Consider the following 15,841-nt stretch of genomic DNA (forward strand, 5'->3'; position numbering starts at 1 on the left):
AGGGATCCCTGCACACCTTAGGAGAGGCCAACAATACTCCTTTGTGCCTCATAAGGATTCCCTGCACCCCTCAACAGGGACCCCAAAATATCCCAGTGTGCCTCTTCAGGTCCAGGCCCAGATGATCCCCCAGAAGGAAATGTGCCCTCAGCCCAGGGACGCTCAGCATGGGCTCCCCCATCCCCTCGGGGCCCTGCCGCTGGGCACAGCAGCCCCTGCCTGGCTCCTGCCTGCCCACACCGTGGCCATCCACGGCTGCTCCTGGGCATGGAGCTCAGCCAGTGCTTTTGCTGGGTGGGCTTTGCTGCTGCTACCACATGCACATAGCTGCGAAAACTCTAATTCTTTATTTAAACATAGAATATGGGACAAGCTCTGCCCTGGCAGACAAGGGCTGCCCACCTTCATTCCTGGCCGGGGAACAAGACCAGGGGACTCAGGGGGAGAGGGTCTCGTTGAGGAGGGGTGGGTTTTGGGACGGCCTCATGGCGGGGATGCAGCCATGGCAGGGCAGATAGGGGCAGAAGTGAAGAGCTGGGATAAAGTTTCAGGTTCTCATTGCCTCTGTTTTTAGGTGCGTCTTCTGAACATGCACAGGAGCACCTGTGAAGAGAGGAGGTGTCTGAGGCCCCAGCTGCCAGTGGCACACAGGGACCCTCGTGCACAGCAGGGCCCAGAGCTGGCAAGGCTCCCCAGCACGGCTGGAGCTGCTGGCACAGCTGGGCCCAGCTGGACAGCTGCCCCTCAAGGCCCCGGCCAGCAGGGCACGGCTCTGGGCAGGGTCCCTGGCCAGGAGCGGGCCCCAGAGCGCCTCTGCCTTTCAAGGGCAACCTCGGCCCTGCTCTTTCTCCTCCCCACCTCCCTCTGCCTCTGCCCTGTGCCCCTGGGGCTGCTCTTGGCCAGGCAGCCTCAGTGGGAGCCAGCACTGGCTGCAGCCCCAGCCGGGCCCCCAGGACAAGGCCCAGCAATTGAGAGGCCAATGGAAGCACTGGGCAGCAGCAGAACCCTCAGCAGAGTTATTTGGAGAACCAGGGACTGGCCACAGCTCCACTGCAAACTCTCTGGGAATATTCCCTGACTATGAGCAGCCTTTAAAGGAAGCTGCTTGAGGCAGAGAATCGCAAAACACTCACCGTTTTCTCGTCCAGCAATACCAGATTCCAGCAGAGCACAAAAGCAGGCACAGTGCTGCACCAGCCACAATGGCCATCAACTTAATCAAACAAGGTGTTCCCCAGCAGACAACTCTTATCATGCTTTTCCAAGTGTAGTCAGAATGTGTTGAGGTCTCGGCTGCATCTGTGGGAGCAATGGGGAGCGTGAGCCCATGCTGTGCTGCACTGCTGAAATGCAGCGTGGTGGATACGGGCAGGACGTCCTCACTCCCTGTTTCCTCCAGAGCTGGGGCCTGCAGGCACTTTGCTGCCCCTTGGCACAGGACTGCTCAGTACCCAAACCCCCTGAGCCTGCATGCCGTAATTCCTCTATGCTGTGCCCTTCTCTTCCAGGTAACACTTGTCAAAGACATGGATAAGGACAAGGAAAATGGCCAGGATTTTGGAGCTGCTCCAGGGCCCTCTCTCCTGCAAAGAGCGGCCCCTCCAGATGTGCTCAGGGACTGGGAAATGGCAGGGGATCTTAGGCTGGGCATGGCCTGTGGTGCATGGATGCCTTCCCGCTGTGCCGGGCACGGTGTGTCCACATGTGCAGCCAAAGCCCCCGGCTGCTGAGTCCCAGGGGAAGCATGAGGGAAATGCACCCACCACTCTGGCTGTCCACACCACTCCGTTTTTGTTCCAGATGTTTGGAATGGTCCAGGGACTTACGAGCTCCTGTAGGTTTCTTCTTCCTTCTTGGAGGACCTTAAGAGAAACAGAGTTCCATTTCCCAGGAATGGATCCCACAAAACGAAGTCCCAGCCTGTGGGGTCAGCAGGGACACACTACTCACCCCTGCCATGGGAGCGGGGCTTGTGTGCAACACCCACCAAAGTCCTCCCTGCAGACACACCTGTAACTCAACAGCCACAGAAGCTTCTGCCATCTCTGCTGATCTGCACGGGCACCACTGAGCCGCAGGAGCGGTGAGGGGATCGCGCAGGGTGAGGGCACACACGTGCCTGGTTCTGTGCTGGCACCTGCAGCGCTGCCCCCCCGGCCCAGCTTTGGGCTCTGAGCTGGCAGCTCTCCCAGGGGGAAAGACCTTGACCTACCCTCAGCATCTCTCAGAGGCTCAGTAATGGGTACAGGTTGGGAATTCAGATCGTCTTCATCAAAAGTATTATCTTCGTCATCAGGATCGTCTTCATCATCAGGTTCACCTGCAAAGGACGGACACAACAGCTCCTGTGACACTGTACAAGATTCTCCTTCAGGCCCGAGTGGCAGTAAGGGCACCTGGGTGATTGGTGCCCTCCAAGGCACTCCCTCAGCTCTGCCTCCCACTCAGGAGCAGGGGCAGGGGGACCACGTTCCTGCAGTGGCCCCACACTGGCATGGAAGGAGCCCCTTGCAGGGCAGTCGGGGCAGAAAAGACTCCCTGGAGCTGCCAGCAGCTCTAAACCCAGCCACGGGCAGGGCCAGGGCTTGGCAGTGGCAGCAGGAGTAGCTCAGGCTCCCTGGGACAGGCAAAAGAGCTGCCAAAGGCTCAGCCCCCGGGCACAGCCCTGGGCCCGGCCCCTTCCCTCTCTGCCCTCTCCCTGGCTGCAAAAAAGCACATGGAAAGACACAGTGACATTGCCCATGGGAGGAAGATGGACAGCTAAATGCTCCTTCCTCCCACTGACAGCAATCCTGTGGGATCACTGTTGGGTACAAGAGTAGAAATTTGGAGGCCAGGATTTCCAGAATCCATCAAACTTCAGAGGATCTTAAGGGAAATGACAGAGGAATATTACTTTGGACAATGATTACACTTGGACAATGATTGCTCTGTTAGCAAAGAGTTGCTGAAAACCTACCATCACCAAGCTCCAACATCCTTAAACTGTGCTTTAACAGTGTTTCCCAGTGATGGAAGTCACGTTCCCAGTCTAGAAAGGAGCACAGATGGGAACTGTTCCATGCTGTGCTGGGATCCCCTTGTATAGGGAACCGAGCACTGCAAGGGGGTCAGGTAATGCTGTGTGCCCGCACTGCCAGGCAGCAGAGAGGACATCTGAAGCCTCAGCAGGGCTCAGGCCCAGAGGCACAGCAATTACCTCCTGGGCCTGTGCCTGGCAGCGCCTCCCTTCCTGAGGCAGAGGCTGCCATGGAGCCACTGCTTCCTCCGGGAAACTCAGCCTTCAGCACAGGCTCTCGTTCCATGTCTGCAGAAAGGAGAAGGCAATGCTGGATCAAGTGTGGCTCTTCCCCAGTGGGAATGTGTCATCTTCAGGAGGCAATGCTTGTCTCAGTAATGGATAAGATCCAGGAGAAAGACCAGGTTACTGGGGCCGCTCCAGGGCCCTCCCTCCTCCAAGGAGCTGCCCCTCCAGATGTGCTCAGAGACAGGGAAATTGCAGGGGATCTCGGGGTGGGCATGGCCCATGGTGCAGTTTGGGCAGCCTGTCAGCTGATGCCAAATGCCTTCCTACAGAAGCTGGGCAGAAGCTGCAGCCAGGCCAGGCTGGGAAACAGCCCTGCAGGGCGTGAAAGCAGCAGCAGCAGCAGCAGCGGGGCAGCGAGGCTGCCATGGATCCCTTCCCACTGTGCCGGGCATGGCGTGTCCAGATGTGCAGCCAAAGCCCCCGGCTGCTGAGTCCCAGGGGAAGCATGAGGGAAATGCACCCACCACGTTGTCTCTCCAGGTCACTCCCGATCCTGTGCATGTGTTTGGATGCCTCCAGGGACTTCCTGTCTCCTATAGGTTTGTTCCGCCTTCTCGGAGGACCTTAAGAGAAGTATTTGCATTTCAGGTGAATGGATCCCACAGAACAAGGGCTCAGCCTGAGGCATCAGCAGGGACACACTACTCACCCCTGCCATGGGAGCGGGGCTTGTGTGCAGCAACCAGGAAAGGAGCCTGATAAGTCTTTCCTGCAGACACACCTGTAACTCAACAGCCACAGAAGCTCCTGTCACCTGCTTCCTGCCAGGTTCTCAATGATTATTCTTTTAGCAACATTGACAACATACCTGCTGGAGAGTTAAGACCCTGGAAATCTTCATTAAGCCAAGCTGCTGGAGAAGCCTTCCTAGCATGCTCGTCTAGAGGGGAGCACAGATCAGATCAGAACCATTTCCATGGTGTGCTGAGATTCCCCTCTGCCTTAGAGAACTGGGCACTGCAAGGGGGTCGGGTAAGGCCTTGGCTGCCAGATGTCAGTGGACAAGGCCAAAGGTGCACAGGGGTCTGGGGAGCTCTGGAATGGCTCTGGTCACTCGCCACCCTCTTTGCAGGCCCTGTGTAACATCCCTGGGGTGGTGGCTGGAGCCGCCCAGGCCCCGTGGGGGCTCTCTCCCTCCCACAGAGGAAACCCTCCCTAAAGCCCCAGGCAAAACCATCCCCAGCGCTTCCTGGGGAGCAGGGAGCGCTGTCCCGGGAAAGGGCAGCCAGGCTGCCGGCTCACCTGCTCGCCACACTTGCAGTGGAGCAGCCTGGGCAGCCCTGTCAGGCAGGGCCACGGCCAGGAGTAGTAGGAGGAAGAGGCGCAGAGCAAGGGCCATGCTGCCTTGCCCTCTGCCAGTCCCGCAGCTCTTGCTGCCACCGCTGTCCCGACACCGCTGTCCCAATGTCAGCACCGCTGCTGCCACCGCCGCTGCTGCCGCAACAGTTGTGCTCAGGGACTGACTGCTGGCTCCTTGTGCTGCTGTGCAACCACGGGGCTCTGGCACCTCTGGCACCTCTGTGACCTCAGAGCCTGCTGTGTCCTCAGCCTGCTGTGACCCCTGAGCCTGCTGTGACCTCATGGCCGGGGCAGAATTTTGTGGGAATGGATCTCAAGAGGTGCCCTTCCAGCAAGGAGAGTGTGTCCCTGCTGGTAGCTATGTGCAATCTAATTCTTTTTCACAAGAAGTGAGTTATACAATATTGGACACATGAGACATTTCATGGTTCTACATGCCAAAGCAATGTCATGTCCAAAATTCAGCTCACATTGGCCATTCCCACTATTGCAGGCAGCCCCAGCCCTGCCCCGCTCCTACCAAGTCCGTGCTGTGCGCTGTGCTGGCCTTTGGCCCCTATTTCAAAAGTGGAGGACTTGATGCCATAGCTTACAAAAGTAATGCAACACAGGCCATCAGGGGAGCTGCACACTTTAGGCTATACCTTCAGCCATCCTAAAATCCCCCTGTGTGCCATCACAAGAGACCCCAGACCCCTGCTCAACTTACAGGTGTCCCTCGGCCCCTGCACACCTTTCCACATACAGTAAATTCCCTGCACAATTTTTGGGGGCCCCCAGCCTCTTGCACAGCACAGAGATGATCCAAAGCCCCTGCATGCCTTCAGAGGGACCGAAACATAAGACTCAGGGAGCAGCAACAGGGCTGAGCCATCTTCTGTGTGTGCTCACCACGTGGCCCTGGGGGAACAGATGAGGCTTGGGGGCAAATGGCCCCTCTGCTCATAAGAGATCTGCGGGTGCCACAGGCTCAGTCTCTGTCTCTGGGCTCTGAGCTCACCCCTCAGGCTATGAAGGACTTCCTTCAGAGTCCAGCCTCATTCCATTGATCTCAAGGCAAGCACTTTCTAGGTGGTTTCCCTCTTTTCCTGGGCATGCCCCTGGACGGGGTCCAGGCCCAGATGGTGGCACAGAAGGAAATGTGCCCTCAGCCCAGGGATGCTCAGCATGGGCTCCCCCATCCCCTCGGGGCCCCGCTGCTGGGCACAGCAGCCCCTGCCTGGCTCCTGCCTGCCCACATCGTGGCCATCCACGGCTGCTCCTGGGCATGGAGCTCAGCCAGTGCTGGTGCCTGGTGGGCTTTGCTGCTGCTACCACCTGGACATAGTTGTGACAACTCCAACTCTTTATTTAAACATAAAATGTGGGCAAACCCTGCCCTGCCAGACAAGGGCTGCCCACCTTCAGTCTTGGCTAGGGAACAGGACCAGGGGGCTCAGGGGCAGAGGGTCTCGTTGTGGAGGGGTGGGTTTTGGGACGGCCTCATGATGTTGATGCAGCCACAGCAGGGCAGATAGGGGCAGAAGTGAAGACCTGGCATAAACTGTCAAGTTCTCATTGCTTCTGCTTTTCTGCTTGTATTCTGAATATGCACTGGAGCACCTGTGTAGAGAGTAGGTGGCTGAGGTCCCAGTTGCCACTGGCACACAGGGACCCTCCTGCACAGCAGAGCCCAGAGCTGGCATCCACGGCTGCTCCTGGGCATGGAGCTCAGCCAGTGCTTTTGCCAGTGCTGGGCTTTGCTGCTCTTACCACCAGGACACTGGGGTCACAGCTGCCTCTCTCTACTTCAACAGAAGAGCTGATTTGGGAAGTGCTGTGCTGCCCCATTTCTTCAGCCCCACTAGCTGCCCACACCCACAGTGGCACTGGGCCGCCCCCAGAAAACTGTCGAATCTGGGCTCTGGCTGCAGGGCACAGCTGCTCTACAGCACAGGTGGACTGCCTTGGGGGTAGGACTGCCCTGAGGGTAGGGAGAAGGAACGGGGTGAGGTCTGCTCTATGTTTTCCGAAGGCGATTACTCTACAGACGACCAGGGCCAGACCAACACTGCATTAAAGGCATACACCAACTTACAGACTTGGCAAGGTCCCAGGGGAGGATCCAATCTTTAGCCAATTGGGAGAGACTGAGGGTGGAACACCAGGCGGGGAATACAAGGTTTAAACCAATTGGGGATTACAGGGGAGGGGAAGAACTTAAACAAACCAATGGGGTTCCGAAGGATACAAAATTGATAGGAAAATTTCAAGAGCAAGGGGCAGGCTTGGAGAGGGACTGACATGCAATGGGAGGAGGAACAGTGAACAAAAGGGCAGGTCTTTGGGGAGATGGACAAGTGGGGCAAAACCAACATCACAGGGGAGAACGGAGCAACCCATTGGTAATAAAATATGGTAAAACAATAGAAAATAAGGGGAGGGGTATAAAACTGACTGCTAGGACTGAATTACAATCAAAGACCTGAACTGCAGTGGGGAAGCTCTGATTCAAGGTTCAGTTGAGCACTTCCAAATTATTTCCTGGCAGAAACAGATAGCCAAACTTGCCCTTATCACATGCAAACAGAGGGTTCCTCAACAGCAACCCATTCTGAGGCTCTTCTGGGAATGGGGAAGACGTGTTGTGGTGCCAGGTGCATCTGTGGGAGCGATGGGGAGCGTGAGCCCGTGCTGTGCTGCACTGCTGAGCTGGCAGCACTGTGGATACGGGCAGGACGTTCTCTGTTTCCCCCAGAGCTGGGGCCTGCAGGCACCTTGCCGGCCCTTGGCACAGGCTGTGCCACCCAACAAAGCCCAGCAGGCCGGGAGGAGAGCCCGGGGGCAGCGCAGCTGCTTGGGCAGTGGCTGCTGCCAGGGACACGGGCCAAAGCCATCCCTGAGCAGCCACTGCCACCCCTGGCCCTCCCTGCCCCGTGACAGCTCCCCCAGCCCCAGGGGACAGACTGTCAAAAACTCCACAGCCAGCAAAGAGATTGTCCCAGGAATTGTGTGCTGCTTTTCTTCCCTCCAGTTGTAAATCCCTCAGACTGCTGTAAATGCCCACACGTGGTCTGATCAACCCCTATGCTTTTCCAGTCTCCTCTCAGAAATTCTGCAACAAAGCCACTAACAAATTCTAGGTTACATCTGTGAATTGCATGCTACACTTTCCTTCATGTTTTTCCCAATACCAGGAAGTTTCTATATAAAGTAATGCCCTTGAGAATCTCTGATTCTTTTCAGGTTTTATTTTATTAAGACAGACGAAACAGCCTTATTGGTTTTAGTTTTGGCAGGTCTGTTTTTTTTCTCCGCATGATGGTTTACTTATTATCTACATTTAAGCTTGTTTTTATTTATGGGTTTTTTATTCCCCAAGCAGTAATTTTGACAGTCTTTTGTTCACTTCTTAGTTAATGTTCCATAGATGAACAGTTTGGACTCTTTTTTATAGGAATATAAAGATCTCAGAAAGCTGTATTTTTAATTTTGATAACATTCTCTCTCCCCGCTCCTAGCTTTTACAATGATCGTTTTTGAAACATCACTGAGGATAGGTAGAGTTATTTGGGAAATAACCAATAGGCTTGGCTTAACCTGGGTATTGGATTATTATTTTCAGTGCTATAAACTCACATTGCTTCAAGGTTCACACCACGGTCCTGATTTGTGGCTCAATGCATGGACGCCTGTCTGAGTTAAAACAATGTTTGTGAGGCAGCTGAAGAGCTTAGACCTCAGAGATTAAAATTCCTGGGAGGAGGAGGTGGAGGAAGAAAGGATAAAATCCTGATTCAAAGGGTTTTTTCTCACTTCTAGTATGCCAGAAGTATGGTAGACTACACCTGTCTTCAGATGTCATTTAGTTACAGAACAACTGTCTACAGTGCCAGATTCCAAGAGAAATGACTGAACACTTTGCCTCCCAATGCATCAGCTTTAATTCTAGTGAGAGGTAGGCCTTAATTACAGTCTGATTAGAGCAAATCAACAAAGCAGTCTTGCCATTGTGAGAGTGGCAAGAGGAATTTGCTTGTGAACAGATGAATAATGTCCCACTCAGTAATGAACAAAATTTGCCTTGACTTGGAAGAAAGTAGAAAAGGAGCAATGCAGTATTTGGGGTTTATCCAGGGATAAATGGGGCAAGAAGCTGTAACAACTTACCTGTTTTACAGAACACAAGTACTGATACGGCCAATTACGAACCCACATGAAGGGATCTTCAGGACATTCCTTTATTTCTCTAACCAGGAATGGGCAGCAAAATGCTGGCATTTATCTGAACTGGAAGCCGTGTTCCTCTCCTTTTTCTCCTTGAGCACACTGTGTGTTATTTGCAGACTTCACTGTCCAGCCCATCAATCCTCTCGTGGCCAATTGCTAAATGGCACAAGTACCAAAATACAGGTGCCAGCATAATCAGCCCAGCACTAATGCAGCACTGCTTTGACGGTGAACAGGAGCACAGAATGGCTTGGGTTGGAAGGGACATTTAAAGGCCATCTTGTCCCAATGGCCTGCAGTGAGCAGGGACAGCTTGAACTAGGTGAGGTTGCTCTGAGCAGGAGCTTGAATGTCTGCAGGGATAGAGGTCCACATCTCTGGGCAACCTCTGCCAGGGTTTCAAAATCAACAGTGTAAAAAATGTGTTTCTTTCATCTAGTCTGAATCGACCATCTTATAGATTAAAAGACCCTCGGTCTGGTCACAAAAAGCTTTACTAAAAATTCTGTCCCATCTCTTTACAAGCCCCCAGAAGGCCCTGAAAGGCAGCAATCAGGTGTCCCTGGAGTCCTCTCTCTTCCAGGCTGAACACTGCCAGCTCTCCCAGCCTGTCTCCAAAGCACAAGGGCTCCAGCCCTCAGAGCATCTTGTCCCTCCTCTGGACTAGATCCAACAGGACCGTGTCTTTCCTGCCTTGGGGACCCAGAGCAGGATGCAGTACTCTGTCGTGGGAGAGACCGAGACACTACAAAGCAACACACTCCATTTCCAGAAGGCTTCAAACCCTATTTTTATTCTAGCCTGCATGCTTTTTCTCCATTCTTACAAAGCTCTTAAGTTTATACTTTACTCATTGGTCACGAGATACAAATGAAATACTCATTGAAATAGGGAGTTGCAGGTTTCTGTTATTTATCCTTGTTTCTTTCTTGGTTTCTATGTCAACAGCCTTGGAAGACAATTCTTTCAGGGGTTAGCATGGATCCTCTTATCAAACTTTTTGATGGCTCACAGAGGTCACTATAAAACCTCTTCCACAGTACTCCAGGTGGGGTCTCACCAGAGCAGAGAGGTGGAATCACCTCCTTCAACCTGCTGGGCACTCTCCCCTGGACGCACATGGCTGCCTCATGTCCAACCTCTCTTCTAGCAGCAACCCCAATTCCTTGGTAGAGCTGCTCTCCATCCCTTCATGTCCCAACCTGTGAGATCAGCTGGGCTGGGACTGTGTCACAGCTCTTGGGCAGAGCAGCTGGGCAAGATGAGCTCCCTCCCGAAGAAGGCAGATCCAGCTCCCGAAACAACTGCACCCTGGCCATGAGCTCACAGCAGGCCCTGAGGTGCCAGAGGTGCCAGAGCCCCGTGGTTGCACAGCAGCACAAGGAGCCAGCAGTCAGTCCCTGAGCACAACTGTTGCGGCAGCAGCGGCGGTGGCAGCAGCGGTGCTGACGTTGGGACAGCGGTGTCGGGACAGCGGTGGCAGCAAGAGCTGCGGGACTGGCAGAGGACAAGGCACCATGGCCCTTGCTCTGCGCCTCCTACTTCTGCTGCTCCTGGCCGTGGCCCTGCCTGCCAGGGCTGCCCAGGCTGCTCCGCTGCAAGCGCGGCGAGGAGGTGAGCCGGCAGCCTGGCTCCCATTCCCGGCACAGTGTTCCCTGCTCCCCGGGAAGCGCTGGGGATGGTTTTGCTAAGGGCTTTAGGGAGGGTTTCCTCTGTGGGAGGGAGGGAGGGAGACCCAAGGGGCCTGGGGCTTCCTCAGTTTCCACTCCAAGGATGTTTCACAGAGCTAGGAAATAGTGTGGAGAGTGACCGGGGCAAGGCCATAGCTCCCCAGCCCCTGGTACTGCTTTGGTCATTGTCATTGACATCTGGCTCCCATGGCCTTATCCGACCCATCCTCATGAAGAGGAACTACCTTTCTCTAATGTCCTTGAAGAGACAAGACCCAAGACACAGAAGACAAAAAATTCCTGGAGGCGGCCAAACATCTGGACCAGATGATGAGTGCACAGGTGAGACGCCATGGTCAGTGCATTTCCCTCCCTTGCAGTGCCCAGATCCCTAGGGCAGAAGGAGATTCCAGTACACCATGGAAACACTTCTGATCTGTGCTCCCTTCTAGGTGAGGGTGCTGGGATGGCTTCTCCAGCAGCGGGGATGGAAGATGATTTGGAGCCCTTGGGAATTTCTGCAGGTTAGTTCACCAGTTTCCCTCAGAGAAAAATTATTGTAAGCCTGGAAGAACAAGGTGACAGAAGCTTCTCTGGCTGTTGAGTTACAGGTGTGTCTGCAGGGAGGACTTTTCAAGCCCCAGGGCTGGATGCTGCACACAATCCCAGCTCCCATGGAAGGGGTGAGTAGTGTGTCCCTGCTGACACCGCAGGCTGAGTCCTATTTTTGTGGGATCCATCCACATGAACTGGAAATACTGTTAAGGTCCTCCAACAGGCAGTACCAAAGAGGAGACAGTAAGTTCCTGGAGTCAGCAAAACATCTGGGCCAGATGATGAGTGACCTGGAGAGATGCTGTGCTGGGTGCATTTCCCTCATGCTTCCCCTGGGACTCAGCAGCCGGTGCCTTTGGCTGCACATCTGGACACTCCGTGCCCGGCACAGTGGGAAGGGATCCATGGCAGCCTCGCTGCCCCGCTGCTGCTTTCACACCCTGCAGGGCTGCTTCCCAGCCTGGCCTGGCTGCAGCTTCTGCCCAGCCTCTGCAGGAAGGCATTTGGCATCTGCTGACACGGTGCCCAAACTGCACCATAGGCCATGCCCACCCTGAGATCCTCTACAATTTCCCAGTCTACAGGCAGATCAGGAGGGGTGGTGCTTTGGAGAAGGGAGGGGCCTGTCCAATCCCAAAAGCTCATCTGATTTCCTCATCCTTGTCCATGACTTTCACCAGTGTTAGCTTCTGAAGATGACACCTCCCCAATGCGGAACTGTCCCATCTGATCCATCTGTCCCTTTTCTTTCTCCAGCGATTACCCAAAACTTGGCACAGAAGGTGGCTGATCCAGGAAGAAGCAGTGGCTCAGTGGCAGCCTCTTCTGCAGGAGAACAGGCAGTTCCAGGCACTGGCACAGCAGGTGATGCCTCCAGTGTCTCCTGAGAGGGCCTGACTGTCCCCCAGAGCTGGGGGAGCAGTCACGGGGCAGGGAGGGCCAGGGCTGGCAGTGGCTGCTCAGGGATGGCTTTGGCCCGTGTCCCTGGCAGCAGCCACTGCCCAAGCAGCTGCGCTGCCCCCGGGCTCTCCTCCCGGCCTGCTGGGCTTTGTTGGCTGGCACAGCCTGTGCCAAGGGCCGGCAAGTTGTCTGCAGGCCCCAGCTCTGGGGGAAACAGAGAATGTCCTGCCCATATCCACCGTGCTGCCAGCTCAGCAGTGCAGCACAGCAGGGGCTCACGCTCCCCATTGCTCCCACAGATGCAGCCGGCACCACAACACAACTGCCCGATACCCAGAAGGGCCTCGGAAGGGGCTTCTGTAAGGGAGCAGGCTGCTGGGCATGGTTAATGGCAGGCCTGCTTTTTTTGGAGTTTATCTTCATCTTATGCTGGGTCCAAATTAATTTTTACTGGAAGAGAAAATGGTGAGTGCTTTCTTCATCTTTTCCTGAAACAGCTTGTTATGAAGATCTAATGCAGACAGGAAACATTCACAGGGAGGCTGCAATGGAGTTGTGGCCAGTCCATGGTTCTCCAAATAATTCTGCTGAGGGTTCTGCTGCTGCCCAGTGCTTCCATTGGCCTCTCAATTGCTAGGCCTTGTCCTGGGGGCCCCGCTGGGGCTGCAGCCAGGGCTGGCTCCCACTGAGGCTGCCTGGCCAAGAGCAGCCCCAGGGGCACGGGGCAGAGGCAGAGCAAGATGGGGAGGAGAAAGAGCAGGGCCGAGGTTGCCCTTGAAAGGCAGAGGCGCTCTGGGGCCCGCTCCTGGCCAGGGACCCTGCCCAGAGCCGTGCCCTGCTGGCCGGGGCCTTGAGGGGCAGCTGTCCAGCTGGGCCCAGCTGTGCCAGCAGCTCCAGCCGTGCTGGGGAGCCTTGCCAGCTCTGGGCCCTGCTGTGCACGAGGGTCCCTGTGTGCCACTGGCAGCTGGGGCCTCAGACACCTCCTCTCTTCACAGGTGCTCCTGTGTATGTTCAGAAGACGCACCTAAAAACAGAGGCAATGACAACATAATAGTTTATCCCAGCTCTTCACTTCCCCCCCTATCTGCCCTGCCGTGGCTGCATCCCCATCATGAGGCCGTCCCAAAACCCACCCCTCCTCAATGAGACGCTCTCCCCCTGAGCCCCCTGGTCCTGTTCCCCGGCCAGGACTGAAGGTGGGTAGCCCTTGTCTGCCTGGGCAGGGCTTGGCCTATATTTTATGTTCAAATAAAGAAATTGAGTTTTCACAGCTATGTCTGGGTGGTAGCAGCAGCAAAGCCCAACTGGCACCAGCACTGACCAAGCTCCATGCCCAGGAGCAGCTGTGGATGACCACGGTGTGGGCAGGCAGGAGCCAGGCAGGGGCTCACAGGCATATTTTGGGGTCCCTGCTGAGGGGTGCAGGGATCCCTTATGAGGCACAAAGGAGTATGGATGGCCTCTCCTAAGGTGTGCAGGGATCCCTCATGCGTTGGGCAGCAGGGTTAAATTTGAGGGGGTTTTTTACTCTTCTCAGCACAGCACAGGGACACTTGGCCGAGGTTTTGCCAAGCTGGGAGAAAGCCTCTTGCAAAGGCTTGGGCCCAGCCTGTGGGCACAGCGGGCGGGCGCAGCCCATCCCCTGGGCCAGTCCGGGCTGCTCAGGCCGGGCCGGGCCGGGCCAGGCTCGGGCCCCGGCAGGGAAGGGCCGCGGCCCTGGGCTCTGCTGAGGCTGCTGAGCTCCGGCCTGCCCTGTGCTGCAGCCCAACACATTGACAGCCATGGCCGTGCCCTGGGCCACCGCAGGCACCCGGGGCTACAGCTGAGGCCGCGCCTTCTCCCACTGAAGGGAGGCTGGCTCTGTTCCCTCGCAGGGCACAGCTTAGCTCCCAGCACCTTTGTGAACCTGCCTGCCGGGGAAGTGCTGGGGGGCAGAGTGTTCCAACCCTTCTCACTGGGAAGTGTGTCTGGTGGTGTAGGGATTTTAAATTATTTCCCTCTCAATTTGTGTCCTGCCAGAGGGTTAAGTTTGCTTGCTCTCAGTAGGGCGCTTTTCTTCTTGGCAGTCAGTGGGGCTTCAGTGCAGCCAGGGTTGAAGGAGGATCTCTGGCTCCTTGGGCTGTGGTTGTGGGACTGGCTTCATCCTTCCTTTGGCAGTGATTTGCACTGGTGCTTGTGCAGGCATTTTACAGTAAGTGGCTTCAGTTCGTTCCTGTTGCCACCAAAAACTGAGAATAAACCTCTTTAACACCACTGAAGTATTAAGAGGCAGGCCTTACTTTCTTGACTTGCTGGATGCACAGGCCATTGGCATCACAGGGCCTTCTTGGTGGGGTCTTCAGATACCCTAGTCGTCACAAAAGAAGGAAGCTGATTTTCTGGGAAAAAGATAGTTTCCCATGTGTGGAAAAGAATAACCTGTCACTTCCCCATCCCTTTCTTTGTAAAGTGATACAGGCAAGTGCGTTCATATATCTCTATCTGCTTTGTCTGTCTATCTATCTATCTATCTATCTATCTATCTATCTATCATCTATCTTACTAATCTATTGTGGTGTTGCCTTTTATTCAAATGGTATGCTCTGTCTCGAAAATGTACCCCTCAAAAATATATGGTTTATTCCAAGCTGTGTTCCTCTCCTGAAGTCTCATGGATCTGCAATCCCATTGGCCCAAACCTTATTTCGCACCTACATTGAATTTCCCTCTTAAGCTGTGCGAGGAAGACCAGATTCTCTCATGGCCCATCTCTCCCCTAGGCTCGCCCTCTCTCCCCCTCCCTTTCCCTTTCCCCCTTCTCCCTCTGAAACCATGTTACACCTGGGGCTGGGACCCCAATAAACCCTCATCTAATCAGCACCCTCAGAAGCCATGTGGATTCTCCTCTCTGGAGAGCTGGAAAAGAATACAATCCATGTTTGATATAGGAAAGCTTGAGTGCAGGAGCAAACCTGAACTGTGATTTCCTTCTTGCTAGACATATGCTGGCTTGTTTAGATTGACTTTGAACTGAAATCCTGCAAAGCTGGAAAATGACTGGTGGCCATCACTCTGATTTCCTTAAAAGCCCCTTTTTTTCATTTTAATGTTTTTCATTTCTGGTGGCTGGTAAATTCCTTTCTTTCTTAAGCTATGTGCTGGCAATATTGGAGGTAGAAAAAAACCATAATACTGCATTATTTTAGATACTTGATAGTTTTCTTGTGAAATTTTATGGCAGTATCTCCTGCCTAAAACTGCCTCAAAACTACTGCAGCAGGTCAGCTACTGAACACGACTCACTGCATAGCTGCAGCTCATGTTTCTACAGTGAAAGTGGCTTTGTGTTCTTCTGCATGGGTATGAAACACTACCAATTGAAAGGCTGCTTACCAGCAAAGAGCCTTGTTTAGTGTAGCCTGGACATTGGGATGCTGGTAGCTGTTTGATCAAAACCCAGCAAACTACCAAAATTATTTTTCGTGACTACTCCCTCGTGATTTTAGCTTGGCTTCTTTAGGAGATTCTGTTTTCATTTAGAAATGGCACAGTGGAGCCAGCAGTGCCTCAGGACAGGTGGAGCTGGGACAAATGGCTCATTGATTTTGATCTCAACAAAAAGCCACCTGAGCTCCTCATGACAGCAACCCCACGGACTGGAAATGGATCCATTAAAAATAACTCATCACAGAGCTTTTCACTTGAAGCTCTGACATATGGAGCTTGCTCAGTTCTGCCATGGAGGAAGGGAGTTTGAAGACAAAGAGGTTTAGCAAGGAGATCCATGTACAACAAAGTGCTTCTATTTTAGCAAATGAAGTATCTTAGGATATAAAACCACATCCATACCCCAGTCTTATCCCTCCATTTACCCAAATTCTTGGTCTTAATTCCTTTGTCAGTAGGAAAATATGACAGGGAA

General features: G+C 54.2%; 1 protein-coding gene across 1 annotated transcript; it reads right to left on the bottom strand.

Moving 5' to 3' along the window:
- Nucleotides 1-404: 404 nt before the first annotated feature.
- Nucleotides 405-3,034, bottom strand: LOC135308312 (uncharacterized). The gene is made up of 6 exons (XM_064433253.1): nt 2,960-3,034; nt 2,213-2,320; nt 1,951-2,010; nt 1,764-1,862; nt 1,134-1,299; nt 405-603 (listed from the first exon to the last, which is right to left on the bottom strand). The coding sequence occupies exons 1-6, from the start codon at nt 2,976-2,978 to the stop codon at nt 405-407; spliced, it is 651 nt and encodes a 216-aa protein (XP_064289323.1). The 5' UTR covers nt 2,979-3,034.
- Between the last annotated feature and the right edge of the window lie 12,807 nt (nt 3,035-15,841).

Source organism: Passer domesticus, chromosome 9 (genome assembly GCF_036417665.1).
Source record: "Passer domesticus isolate bPasDom1 chromosome 9, bPasDom1.hap1, whole genome shotgun sequence".
Lineage (NCBI taxonomy): Eukaryota > Metazoa > Chordata > Aves > Passeriformes > Passeridae > Passer > Passer domesticus.

What these genes read in the sequence shown, in the direction of transcription:
- LOC135308312 (XM_064433253.1), bottom strand. An exon ending in GCCCCGCTCCCATGGCAGGG is followed by an intron (nt 1,863 to 1,950) that starts GTGAGTAGTGTG and finishes GTTTCTCTTAAG; the next exon opens with GTCCTCCAAGAAGGAAGAAG. An exon ending in TGGTGTGGACAGCCAGAGTG is followed by an intron (nt 1,300 to 1,763) that starts GTGGGTGCATTT and finishes TTGCTCCCACAG; the next exon opens with ATGCAGCCGAGACCTCAACA.